The sequence below is a fragment of the Nuphar pumila genome, chromosome 2 (assembly GCF_984573655.1).
Source record: "Nuphar pumila chromosome 2, dmNupPumi1.hap1.1, whole genome shotgun sequence".
In the NCBI taxonomy this organism is placed as follows: domain Eukaryota; kingdom Viridiplantae; phylum Streptophyta; class Magnoliopsida; order Nymphaeales; family Nymphaeaceae; genus Nuphar; species Nuphar pumila.
In genome coordinates this window covers 126343447-126357570 of record NC_143250.1, presented here as the reverse complement: position 1 = coordinate 126357570, position 14124 = coordinate 126343447, and the positions used below count along the sequence as shown (strand labels likewise).

Here is a 14124-nt window from a genome sequence, read left to right as displayed (position 1 = left end):
AGTTGGTAAAACCCTTGGCTGGCATCAAATTCAATTTTTAATCTAATTAAAATATTTCACCTAGAGTGTTATTATCAAAAACACAATTCACTTATTAAGGAAATGTGTTATAAGTAAAAGTTCAATCTCATGTTGAAAATCTGAATGCAGTCATATAATCAGAAGTGATTAACTTTCAGCTTGAAATATAAGCAGCTCTAAAATGGCGTCTCAGGAAGTGAGCTTATTAGGATAAGTATAAGCTTCTAGTAATCATGATACAAACAAGCAACCATAGCTTAACCACCCATACTAGATCTAGTTAGATAATTTGCCGGGATTAGTAAATGATCTTCCAAACCAAGATCCCTTAAAAGATCCAAAAGGAAACGAACCATGTCAGCCAATCTTACACGTAAACCTAATTCAAGCCAGAATTCACATGATCGATACCAGAATCTAGCTTCATGCCCAGAATGCTAGATCAGCTTAGGTTAAATTTACTTCAACCTAGATCCTAAACAAACTGCATTATTATCATAAACCCCTCCTACGACCACCAAATTGAAAACTCACAGCAAAACTAAAAATGAACATTTATGCATAACATGAAAACTGGTACTCTCTCTCTCTCTCTCTCTCTCTCTCTCTCTCTCTCTCTCTCTCTCTCTCTCTATATATATATATATATATATATATATATATATATATATATATATATATATATATATATATATATATATATAGTGGATTGTCAAGACCAGTGAATAAGCTTAGAAGGAACAAAAGATAATGGCTTCATAAACCTGTGAAAAGTTCTACAGAAGAAGTGGGAACACAAAATTAAAGGCTAGAGACTGTGATAATAGAATAACGACAAAGATGGAAAACCTAAAATCAGTAAATAAATAACAGCCCTCAACATTAATAGCACTGTTTCAACATCATCTACCCATACCCAGAACTGTCCCCTAACATGCACAGGGCTTGTAGAGACTCCCAGCCGCTCAAGGGGGAGGGGATCAGAGATGACTGCCAAAGTTATTTCAACCATCCTCTTTCTTGCTACAATATTTCTCTTTTCCTTTAGGCTGTCACCAGGGTCACTCATTTTTGGGCCGTGCTGTTTCCGGTTCCAACCCAGTAACTCTTAACGGCTACCAGAATTTTTTCTGGGATCATGGGGCCATCCTCATGATCAACCATCTTTGTATTCCATCTCATGCCACTGACCATTGTCTTCACCTTGTTCAAGACATCTAAGTCATCACGGAATATCACTGCACCTTCCGGCCGCAGGATCCGGTCCATCTCAAAGAGGATGTCCTCCATATTGCACCTGGTTCAGTCATGCAATCATAAACAACCACATGTTAAAAGTTTGACAGGGAACAGGGAACCAAATATATAATAATCATACAAGAAACTGGTTCCTACATTCGTACATAATCACTAATTCAACCTACTTAGATGAAGCCCAAGTGGGTTGACTCATTTAGCTTCAACAGGAATTCTTGTATTGGCCCCTATTAAGTTTGGACTAAGCAGCCCGGGCAATTAACAAGGCAGCCGAGTCTTTTACAGACTCAGCTGGTTAAAGCAATTTGGTAACCGAGCCAATTAAGGGACCCTTGATCAACCAAAATAGATCACATAGTGAATTGGTGATAAGAATCATCATTTCCAGGTCCAACGGTCTCTCTCAGTGGTGCAAGAAAAGCTAACCCTCATCCATGCCATGTACTGAAACATCGATTGATGGGCAAAACATGGATCCATGAGTAAAAACAGGTTTTAAAACATTAACCAGTTCGGCTTTTAGACTGTGAACATATAACAATTGCTAAAAAGCTGAGTAGTTGCTCAGAACTGCAGAGAGACAGTCAGGATTTTCTCAGCAAGAGAATATAGCATGATATATAAAATTTAACAAAATAGAAAATAAATAAAAAATAAATAAAAATGCATAAATGCTATAGAATCTTGATATATCTAAAATGGGACACATTTTGATTTGCAATAATATCAGCATTGAAAATATCAGCAATATATGTGCCACATGCAGAGACAACAGTCACTTAGAGCTCCAGTCTTTAAACTCACTAACCGCAAGCATAGTGTCAAATATTGTCATTTTGTTTAACACGAAAAGATGGCATATTTTCCCATCCATTTAAACATCAAACATCACCAGAACTTTTTTGTATTTTGAACTTATTACCTTTGTAAATATTTTAAATTTTAATTAAGTTTCCAAATATTTTGCAGATAAAAATGCAGGAATTATCTCATGAGAAAAAAGTTGGCATTGTTTTCCCGTGTTAAATTTTTGCTCCTTTTTTTGTGGAGCATTTGTAACTTTTGTCGCTATGATTGCATGACATCAGCTGAGACTCAAGTATTCATATTGGTAAACAAAAACTTACTTGTCCTGGTATAAGCTGAAAACGCCATTTGCATGGATTAGGTCATAACTCCTTGGATAAGTAGAAAAGGCTTCACACCTGATGAAGGTGAATAGTCAAGATTAGAATAGAAAAAAAATGAAACACTTTGGTGCCAAATGAGTTCCATGGCAATGGCCCTTTGACCATCCACAAGAGCATTACTAACAGTTACGCTAGTGGTATTTCCATAATTGAAAAGAAATGTCTGCAATTTGCAATAGACATGAAGACAAAATCAGAATAAAGATTGTTTTGGATTAGATTAAGTCCTTTTTATGTTTAGATGTGATTTGTGAGCTCTAAAAAGTTCAATGATTCATATTGCACTAAAAAATTGATTAAATAAAAATCTTGTTAAATAGGATTCAATTGAAAGTATGGTTTTTAGTGAATAAGCATGATAAACACATCTACAGGTTTGGATTAAGCAAAAAACACATGCAAAAGGGGTCTAGAACGATCTAGGATATAAGTGGTCTGGGAGCTATGTCACATGGGTGCGACACGGGTGCGGCGCAATTTTAAAAATTTTGGACACGGGGACTCGGCTATATATATATATATATATATATATCCAGTGTGTGCATATGTCTATATAAATTTTGGACTCGGCTCGTGACTCTTCCAAGTTGTCTCAGATCCTCAACTAACTGAGTTAAAATAGTAGTATAACTGGGTTAGAACCAAACTAGGCTGAGTTTATCATTGACTCAGCCGAGTCTTAGCTACCATGGGAATAAAACATCATCAAGGTATTAATTAAAAGCATTAACTAAAAGCATGTTCTGGTAAATGCATTAAATATCTTTTGCTAAAATTCATAACATTAATTAAAAGCATTAAAAGCTTTTAATTTTTCAAAGCTAGATTTGAAAAAGAGAGAGAGAGAGAGAGATCTCGGTGGATGAGAAAGTGTTGCTACTCGTGGATGAGAATTTATTAGCTTTTATAAGAGAGAGAACTTGGTGGATGAAAAGTGTTGGTACTCGTGGATGAGAATTTATTAGCTTTTAAGATTGAGAGAGAGAATTAAATGATAATATTTAAGAATAATTTTTTTTTCTGGGCCTAATGTTTAAGACTCATGCTATATATATATATTTTTAAAAAATATATAAAAAGATCTTTTTTTTTTATTTTTTGTACTAAAAATGGACATTTTTGGACTTGGTCAACGTTGACCGAGTCCAAAATTAAGACGGACTCGGCCTGGACTCGTTGACCGAGTCCGACTCGGCGTTGACCGAGTCCAGGCCGTGTCCGAGGCCGCACCCGTGTCCGCACCCGTGTCGGGGCGTGTCGACTAGGGTGCGGCACCTCCCTAGCCGAGTCCGTGTGACATAGTCTGGGAGCTAGTCTCTCGATATATATATATACACACACATATATATATATATATAGAGAGAGAGAGAGAGAGAGAAATGCACTCGTTCTGCCCCGTTAGGCCCATTCAAAAATCATAGTTTTTGGTATTTTTTCTCAAATCTAACAACATAGATATGATCTATAGGTTTTGTTTAGTGCGAACCGGCTTTTGGATCACCGGAATCTGACCAGTATACAGGTTTTTACGGTGATCCAAAATCAATGGCTATGAAGGCATCCACTTTCCCCGCTCATAAAAATATGTTTTTTGTCAAAAAAACATGATCCAAGAATTGATTCCCACTAAATCGAGCATGCTAAATACGTCTAATGGTTCAGATCTATCATAAAACACTTCAAACTATAGGGCCTAACGGGGCAGAACGAGAAAAGAGGGCCTAACATGTTCAGTTCTCGTATATATATATATATATAAAATTTACCATAACCACTACCTACACTCCATGAAATTGTGCACCACAAATAGAAGCTATATATATACACGCAACCACAGTTGGTTGCCACCATAGCGGATGTACAAGCCAATTTCTTGGATGTTCAGTCTCAACCAAAGAGTTTGGCCATCACAACTGGGTGGGGGTTGCAATCACCTTAAAAAATAAGTTTGGTGTATGAAAGGTGTGTACAAGAAGATTCTGACTAAATGGGTCATGCACCAGAGGGCGAATGGAGAAACTGGGTGATGCCTGAAGGTTACTTACATGGACAATTCAGATATTACCAAAAAAGAGGCGCCAGATTGAAGGATAGCATTTTGAGAACAAAACATATGTGAAAGTGTGGCCATATTGGGTGGGTTAATGATGAATGCATTAGTAATTGGATTTTGGGTTGGAGCTTCCACTTAAAAGAGGTAAGGATTGGAATCTTAGAGTTGGGGTAGGTGTCCAAAAGAGACTAGGGTTGGAGTCTTAGAGTTTGGGTAGATCTCATCCAATTTAAAAGAGATTACAATGGGGGGGGGGGGGGGGTTGCATTCTGTAAATACCGATGTAATGATGGATTTAATCATGAATCAATGAATATCTTCCTTAGACCAGAGCAATCCAGAGTTTAGGCAGGTAGGGCTTCCTGGAAGCATTCCAACATCTCTCTCTCTCTCTCTCTCTCTCTCTCTCTCTCTCTCTCTCTCTCTCTCTCTCTCTCTCTCCCTCCACCTACTTGGCTAACCTCCAACATGAACAAGATACACCAAGATGGCATAGGAACATCCAATCATATAACCTATCACCAACCCAGCAGTAAACACGCCCATTATAAGGTGGGAAAGAGACACTAGGACAATAACTTTAGAACAGCTTGCCATTGACACATCATCATAACATGACACCTGCCCCCCATCCCCAGATCTGATTTTAAAGCTTTGTAAAAGAAGGAATCATCTTGTTATGTCAGTCCGCCTAACCCCAAATATTTTAATGAACCAACAGACAGTCAAAGATAAATATTACCCAGCCGCTGGCTGTTCTATTGGTATAGAGAATCATCACCAATTTCCACTAACTGGAAGCATCCTGCTCTCCCCACCCAAACAGAAAAGGAAAGAAATGCCTTGATCACTTGTTTCTTTATTTTTATTTTCAACCACATGCATCTTAGTTCAATCCAATTTTTGTATTCCATGTTTCAGTTACAGCAAAAAGGATACTATAAGGGCTTGGGTGTCAGTGACCCCACCCAGAGATTACCTGGTTTGGCGGGGAACTTCGTCATAAAAAAAGGCTACTATACTCATGAATCTAACCACAAGACAGTGATCCCAGTCCAACATAAAAATGAGCATCAATCAAGGCACAAAAGTAGAAAACACAAATTTAGCTTCAGAGAATGAAATAACCAAAATTCATCAGTGAATGCACCCAATGTAATAAGTTTATAAGTTGGATAAAGCAGAGACTTGATCAAATCCTTTAGAAGCACAATAGAAACCAATCACCAGGAAGACACGAGATGATATTGCAATGCCAGGAAAATCAACAGAAAACAACAATGATAAGATAACACAAGTTAAATTAAGGATAGAATCTACTCGCAGGCTATGGGACACCTTTCAAGTTTCAACTCATGATCTAAGATAATGTGCAAGATTATATAAAAATATCTATTCAGAACAGAAGAATGAAACTTAAAGTAACTGAAGGATAACAGAAAAAACTCTCACAACAGATCAAAAAACTGATTAAAATAATATAAATGGAATCTCCCTATCTACTCAACCACATAAAATGAATGAAGAAAACCGCTAGGGTTTCGTGACAGTTTAAATCCACATTCCATAACTATTTATTATAAGAAAAGGCATTATCAGTAAGCAAATTTAAGAGTTGAAAGAAAAACTTATGCAGGATTTTGACAGTCTTAGAATGTTAAAACTAGAAATAGACAAGGTCAACTAACATACCAGTCATGATATATACCAATTAAGCCCCGCTCATATATGACACCTAATGTATTCTTATCAGCAATAGTAGGCACAACATTCATCACCCATAACTTGCGAGATTCAAGAGCTGCAGCAAAACTACCAAAGCCAGCATTCATATCGATCACATTGCGGTACCTCTCTGTGCCAAGGTATTTATTGATTCTCTTATAAGCATTTACATGTTTCCTCCACAACTTGATATCTTCATTAAACAAGTTTTCACTGACCCCTGGAACAGATCCACTAGCAATCCTGGGAGGAACAGCGTTAAGACGGTTAGGGAACTTCTTTAATGCACCTCCTGCAACCTCATCAGGATTGCTGACATCAGGGAAAGGCGTAATGCATGCAGTCATGTTTTTGTACCTGGAATACATTAAAATACAACAATTTTAGAGATATTTTTCCATGACAGGAAAAATGAAAAAAACATTAACTGATTTGAAGAAATTTAAATAACAAGAATCCGAAGCATGATGAGTTACAATGACATTAAAAAGATGTATTTCTTTGGCATAACTTAAGGATAACTTTCCGGTTTATTAGGACTGTAGGAGAAATTTGAAGATACACAGTTTCAGGGAATAGAATAAGCAAGCAAATTCACAGCCAATGAGGCATCCTTGTCTTGGGTTATTCTCTAGAGTCTAGACTGTCATAGAATTTAACAGACAACAAAAAATCCTTCAGAAACTAGCAGTCACAACATCTAAGAGACTCCCTCAAGGGAATTTAAGTGTGCCTTCACATGAGATTTTGGCCTTAAGCTCCAAATATTGAAGCTGACAGGCCCTGCTAGGAAGCTCAATCTCTTTGAGAGCACACGAGGCCCTTCTTGAGTGATTTGCTGTAGGAAGCTTGGAGCATCTGAAAGCAAAATAGGAATTCATCTAGTACCATGAGCATCAGCACTCAATTAACCATATCAAGGTAACTTCTGGCTTCTGGGAAATGTTTCATATGAGATCACAGATCAGATGGAGTAAACTTGAAAACCATGAATTTTCTTTTTCTTTATAATGAAAAGTCCACTTAGAAGTGCTGGAGAAGATCCAAAAAGATCACTAGAATATGGGCAAAACTGAATAAAAATGTCATAGCTTTTTCAGGGTCAGAAACATGTTGTGGCTTATAGAGGATTTTTCTCATTTTAGATTCCTCCAGATCCATGACAGGAAAGCACATAGAGTATTACATTTGAGTTGAACAATGTGCATAAGGAAACTTACTGGTAATAGGTCAATGGACACACATTGAAATTTATTGATAACAGTTCAGCAGAGGCACCACATTGAAGCAAGGATATTTAGAAAAAGACCATCAAACATTTGCAAAAAATTTTAAAATTGTCAGGACAATGACAGAATTTTCATCATATAAACTATCTTTGAACCTCATATAGAAGATTCATGGGGTTACCTTCTTTCCTTATAGAAAGGTTTAGTAGTGCAGAGTCATGGTCAACACCACGATAATGGAAAACAGAAGGAGCCTCACTAGCCCAGAATAGTTGTAGAAACTAGAAACAGGGCCAAGAGCATGAGTTCAAGGAAACAGGAATATCCCTAGAGAAAGGGGACATTTAAATAAGAAAAGAAAAAAGAAAAAGGGGTAACCTAGCTCGTCTGGAACTTCCAAGGGTTAATTATACACAATGAAGTGCCTGGAACAGAGTTTGAGAATTCATGGGTAATACAACGGTCAACCATCTCATTCTGAACTCAATCATTGTCTCTTTCTTTGATTTATTAAGATAGTAAGTAAACAAACCTCCATTGAGTGCAGAATGGTTCAGGAAAGTCATAAGACAAAATGACATGATCCACTCATGAAGGACTATAGCATGACTTTGTGGATGCCATGAATTGTTTCCAAGCAAAGCAGGTCAACACAGGATACTGCATTAGTTCAACCAAACAGCCTCCCTGTGTCCTACTTACAATGAAATTATCATGCTTCATTCAAAGGCTTCAGCCACGAACATGTCTCATGTATAGTAAGGACTAAATTGCTGGTCAGAAAGTTTCAATGAACCACAGATGTTTAATCTACTTAGGAAACTAATATAAGAGATTGAGGGAGAGAAAGGAGAGTAAATGTAAGTTTGGGTAAAATAAAGAAGAAAAATGCTAATTCAATATCCTCTGATAAAAATAGCCCAGAAATTAGGAACTCAGTCACTCACGTAGAAAATTTCCTCCAATATTATAAATAAAAGGTCAATCTTGGAAACATACCAGACATCATCCGGATTTTCAGATTGACACAGATGCGTTTGAGGATCATCTTGTTTCTTCTGACAAGAATCAGCATTAATTTTCTTCTGCCAGATGGCAAGATCTCCCTTCTCATGTACCTTTTCCCAGCAAAGGAGTTCAGCAAGCTCTTCAATCTTTCTCTGCTCTTCCTCAAGTTCATCTTTAGATCTCTGCCATGCTTGATAGTTATTCTTCCAATTGATTGGAGGACCAGAGAGTATCCAATAACCACCCGGCCTGAGGACTCTGTCCACTTCCATCAAGTACGTGCCCCCTGTAAAGTAAAAGAACCAGAATTTTAAAAACTGAATGACAACTAGCGCACATTGCCTTTTCCTGCATCGTCTCATTTTGACATGGCTAAGTCAGAATTCCAAACCAAGGATCCAAAAAATGTCTAGTAGAAAAGAGGTCCTTAAGATACATTAAGATGACCAAGTATGTATATATATATATATATATATATATATATAGAGAGAGAGAGAGAGGGTCAGCTATCAGCTCATACCATTTGATGCCCAAGGGATCAAACATCGTGAGCAGTGAGCCATATCAAATGCTCTTGAAGGGTAGGGAAGCCGTATGGTTCCAAGCACACCAATGACTGCAGGCACACCTCTTTCCAGAGCAAACTGAACTTGTGCTTCATGTGAGTCTCTTGGGGCAAAGGACATAGCAATCACATTTCTTTTTAATAGGTAAGCACCCCAGCTAGCAACCTAGACCATGGGTCCAAAGTCAAGCGATCACAACATTCAAAACCAACCAAATACTGGCAATTAGCAAACCTTAATGTTAAAAGAGACTAAAAACAAGTAGGCTATACATTTGAATCGCACACATCGCGAGAAATAAGGAAAAATACCGAATAAAAATGCAAGGAGAAAATAAAACAGGGTTTAGTTTTGTGTTAAAATTATACCAAATTTCAAAGTTTCGGACCTTAACAACTTATTGATATCAAATACAAAAGCACTTGTCCAAAAAACAGAAGAAATGCAGCACTAGATAAGAGATAGCAATTTCATGTCAGTTAGCTTATTATCAATCAAAAGTAAAAAAGGATGTATGCACAAAAATCCACAGATTTTGAGCTTTCAACATACCCCACATCCTGTGTCAAGTGCAGTACGAACAGTCCCATCAGCAATTGGGATGACAGCAGCGAGTTCATCAATATAAGCATCTGCTCCATGAGGAAACATAGTTCCTCCACCAGGAAATCTGAAGACATTGCCCTCAAATTGAACCCAGTTCTGAACAGCCTTCTCAACTGTGAGACTCTTATAAGGACAATTTGCATAGGGTACATAGTCACGACTCTTTGGCCAAGGGAATGGGGTAACATATCCTTCGGGAGCTGGAATAAGGCACCTTAGTTTTTCATCATCCGGTGGGCAATGCCTCTCCCTGTAAATCATATTTTCTCTTGGGAAAGTCATTGCTCGCATTTGATCGTGACAAGGAGTATAATCAGTGTATTCAGTCTTGCAGGGCTTATATTTTCGAGCTTTGGATTTAGAAATATTGACACTTCCTGCATGTGTCTCAAAGTTCAAATTTGGTAAGATACTGCAGTCAGTCATCTTGGTGATCTCTACAGCGATGCTATCTCCCTTTCCAAAACCACTCTTCTGCCATGCCCCGAGAGTATAGAAGAAACAGCACAGACCCACCACAACCAGTATAGAAACAGAACTTCGAGTTTTATCAGCAGGATTTGTTTTGGATCCCATGATGCCTGAAACAGTTCCCGAATGTTATAAAACTTGTACTGTGAAATAGAAAACAATCATATAGAAATACAAATTCCAGAAAGGAAGAGTGGTCACATATTTTCTTTATTTTCTGCCTTTTTTGTTTTTTTATAAGATAAATTTTGCAGGAAAGGAGTTACTAAAAAATACAAACAACAATAAGTACTTTTTATCAAAATACCAAGACCTACAGTTACATAGGTCCATATGCAAACATATTGCATAAAGAAGAAATACAGCTGATATGTAGTTTACAAATAGGACAAAATCCCATGGCACTGCCCCAAACCATCCAACAGGCCCAAATTAAAACAAAAATGAAAGGCGTACAGGATCAATAAAGAAAGATATCCCATGATTTAGTAAGGCAAGTCAAGTTAAAGAAACTGTTCCAATTAAACAGTCTATGCTGCCACTTTGGGGTAAAATGCCATAGGAATGCAAATTCCATTAGCCCAAAAACAATTATGGAGAGCTCAGAGTCAAATATTTATCATTATCAGAAAAGTTCATAGAATGGAAGAAAAAGCAACCGTAACCATAGCACCAAAACTAGTCTCAAGTCTCAACAATATCACAGACAGGCAATAAATATCATGAAAATCTTAATCAAACGATTAGTATTCTTCCAGACGAAACATTAAAATAAAGGGAAATGTAAAGAACTAAGAGATATCTTTAACTAAATAAAAAGTATCAAGAGAAAAGGGAAATATCTTTTCTCAGCATACTCCCAAACTTTTCTTTTGCTGTTGTTTTCGAAGTTCAGAATAAGGGTAAGTTTTCCAGGAAAATCCAGTGTTAACAATATCATGAAAATGCCATGATATTTTCAAAGCATCAAGAATATATGTAACTACAATTGTAGCTCATGCAATCCGCAATATGTATGTAAAAGCTTCTTTATTCAAGACTTCTTTTTTCAATAAACAAAGCAATGCAGAGAGTGATGAAAGTAACTGGCGCATGTTCCAATTGAATTGTTGCTGCAACATTGTCACAAGAGGTGAAACCAGGAGTATTTGAAAGGTATTATGGCATTAAGATTTCAAAGGCTTAACTCAGGACCCCACTACTCATTGTATTTGGTTTGGTATTGCTACCGCACATGACTTTTGGAGTCATGATGATATGAGTGAAGGACGTCTTTATCAGAATATTTTGCTTCTCACTTGGGGCAGTTAGCAATAATCTTTCTGTGGACTTCCAGCACTTTGTTTCATGTGTCTTAGCAAGGAAATTTTGGGTCAATGATAAAGGACCCCTTACATATAAGACATGTTGCTCATACTATTTGGGATCCTCATTTTGGTCAACCGGCTGTAGAAGCTTTTACTTGAGGGGGTGCTCTTAAACACATGTTAAAGAACCAGGACTCCAGGAGAAACAAACGAGCAAGAAAGGCTTAGCAGAAGGAAATAAGAGGTTATATTGTGGAACATGCAGCAACAATTTTAAGATAGGTCGCCAGAAGCCGGTCCATATGAATGTGCCAAAGGCTTGATGATTATCATCAAGATGAGGATGAGGATTACGATGAATGTTTACAACAAGAGAAAAGAAGAGTTCATTTGTGCCACATGGGACAAGGATGTAGGCCCTTAAGAACCCTTCACACTCATTCGATCATCCAGCAGACAAATCATTATCAAAGAGAATAGCAGGACAACCAAATATCAAAGCAAACGATGCCCTATTAGAAGCATTTTTCCACAGCAACGTAAACAACTGTGTAAAGTAAACTATGATTCGTATAGTGGTGTTCAACTTGTGCAAGCATTGACAATTACGCAGAATGAAAAACAGGTGACGTGAGAAATTTCAATCTTTTTCACCTAATTATGGATGAAACTAAGGAAATGTTGACATCGAAGAAAGAAGACATAGCTATAGAACTAACGATCTAAGGGAATTTCAATTTTTTAGCTAATTATGGATCGAACTAAATACCGTCGGTATCAAAGAAGAGAAACAGCTACAGAGATTATAACTATTCTGATTTAGTGTGGCAGTAACTCAAAACTGTGACCATAAAGAGAAAAAATTTGAGTACCGTTTCTAGAAGATAAACTAGATCAAAGGATATTAAATTCTGCAGAGGGATTAACTAGCGCTAGCAAAACCTGAAATATCCTGACTTCCACATTTAAAAAGAAAACGGATCCCGCCCTAACGAACAAGGTAAGCCGAGTAAGAGCAGATCTATAGCTGAAAGAACCATCTGAGTCAGGGTAAACACTAAAAATGACGAACGAAACACAATACAATTCATTCCCTCGTTAATTAAACCCCCAGTAAGAGTAAAACGTCTCGACTGCAACCGAGACTGAAACCCTAACATCTCTCATAGATCATGCAAAAGATCACAAAAACCGAGGAATATGGAAGAAAAAGGCTGAGTAAAAAATCAAAGATCCAGAAATCAAGTAAATTGCAAAAGAAAAAGAAGATCCTTTTTTTTCTTCCAGTTATTTCTCCCGTAGAAAAACTCCGATCCGGTGAAGAAAAACTCATAAGAAGAAGAAGAAGACGGGTAAGAAAATACACCGATTCATACCACAGATATCGATAAGAGCGCCGATGCAGGTCGCGCGAAGCGAGGAACGATCTCTAAACCCTAAAAGATGGCATCGAGATCGTCAAAGAGAAGGGATCCACCGAGAGAGAGAGAGAGAGACAGCTCTTGCTTCGAGTGTTTCTTCGATTCCCTTGGGTCCACGATTCAAAGATACGTGCGCTCCTTTTCGCACATTATTGAAAAAAGCACGAGAGAAGAGGAGAATAAAGTAACCCCGAGGGCGAAGAGAGAGAGTCACAAGATGCGTCCCCGCGTTAAAATTATGGCGACCGGTGCGACGCTACCGAATTCGGTTCTTATCTAAATCCAGCAAATTATAAATAATATATATATATTCAGGATTTGGGTAAAAAGAAAAAAATGTTTTGCCATCATACGAAGCACGAAAGACGCATACCCTACTAGTCCTAATAGGAAAGCACTTGAGTGAAAATTTAGAAATAGAATAGTGTTTTAAAAATTTGATAAGTTGAGAAAACTTAACTATTATCATTATCTTTTCAACACACCAAATATCAGAGTTTTAACGGTGCCAAGACACACTTCGGGCACAATCCTACTACACTATGTTCATATTCATTTTTAGAGACTGAACAGAATCTCTGCTGATAGACAGAACATGAAAGTCAGAGGTATTTATGATACCTTTCAAACAACTCTAAGAGCACTGGAAAACAACATGGGAATACAGAGATATCGCCTAAACACCATGACTGATTGGTACACACGGATATTGTCTCGTACAGTATATATAGTTCACACCGATTTTCAGAGACTCTACCTGGTGGATCCTGATATGGATCCAGTGTGACCAAATGGGTCTCACATAGAATCCAATAACCACCTGCTGGGTCATTGAGATATACACCACCATGATAATTGTGGGGCCCAGTCTACATTGGATTCCCAGCATATTTGAGAATAAAATGGAACAGTTAGGCTGGATAACGGCTACCCAGAGAAGGTTAAATTCTCTAGCCCCCTGCTTCTGCAAAACTATCCAAAAAATGTTCATTGATCCCCCCTGATGCAGGTCATTAATCTCTTCTCTAAATCCTCCCTCTCCTTGATTCATTCAGGGCACACCCTGATCCCACTATTCCTACAGTGGTATCAGGGCAAGGTTGCGGGTGTACAGTAAGGATGCCCCTCCAAGCTATCACTGTTGGACAGACTACATTCAGTGGCTTCTCGTGTATGTGACGTTCCTGACGGGCGACAACGACTTTGTGAAGGGCCTCTGCAAGGCCGGCTTTGTTCACCCGTTGGTGGTGGCCACCCTCCCCGACATCCT

General features: G+C 37.8%; 1 protein-coding gene across 1 annotated transcript; it reads right to left on the bottom strand.

Moving 5' to 3' along the window:
• Positions 1–752: 752 nt before the first annotated feature.
• On the bottom strand, positions 753–13101 carry LOC149847038 (putative methyltransferase PMT2). Its single transcript, XM_089996759.1, has 7 exons — positions 12810–13101; positions 9602–10236; positions 9004–9214; positions 8475–8769; positions 6214–6603; positions 2406–2483; positions 753–1318 (listed from the first exon to the last, which is right to left on the bottom strand). The coding sequence occupies exons 2-7, from the start codon at positions 10229–10231 to the stop codon at positions 1087–1089; spliced, it is 1836 nt and encodes a 611-aa protein (XP_089852885.1). The 5' UTR covers positions 10232–10236; positions 12810–13101; the 3' UTR covers positions 753–1086.
• Positions 13102–14124: the final 1023 nt, after the last annotated feature.

Bases quoted from the DNA above. Each gene is read 5' to 3' on its own strand.
- LOC149847038 (XM_089996759.1), bottom strand. From the start codon at position 10,231: ATGGGATCCAAAACAAATCCTGCTGATAAAACTCGAAGTTCTGTTTCT. The intron at 8,770-9,003 runs GTATGAGCTGAT...TTTACTTTACAG, and splicing joins GATCCCTTGGGCATCAAATG to GGGGCACGTACTTGATGGAA. The intron at 1,319-2,405 runs GTAAGTTTTTGT...TGACTGAACCAG, and splicing joins TTCAGCTTATACCAGGACAA to GTGCAATATGGAGGACATCC.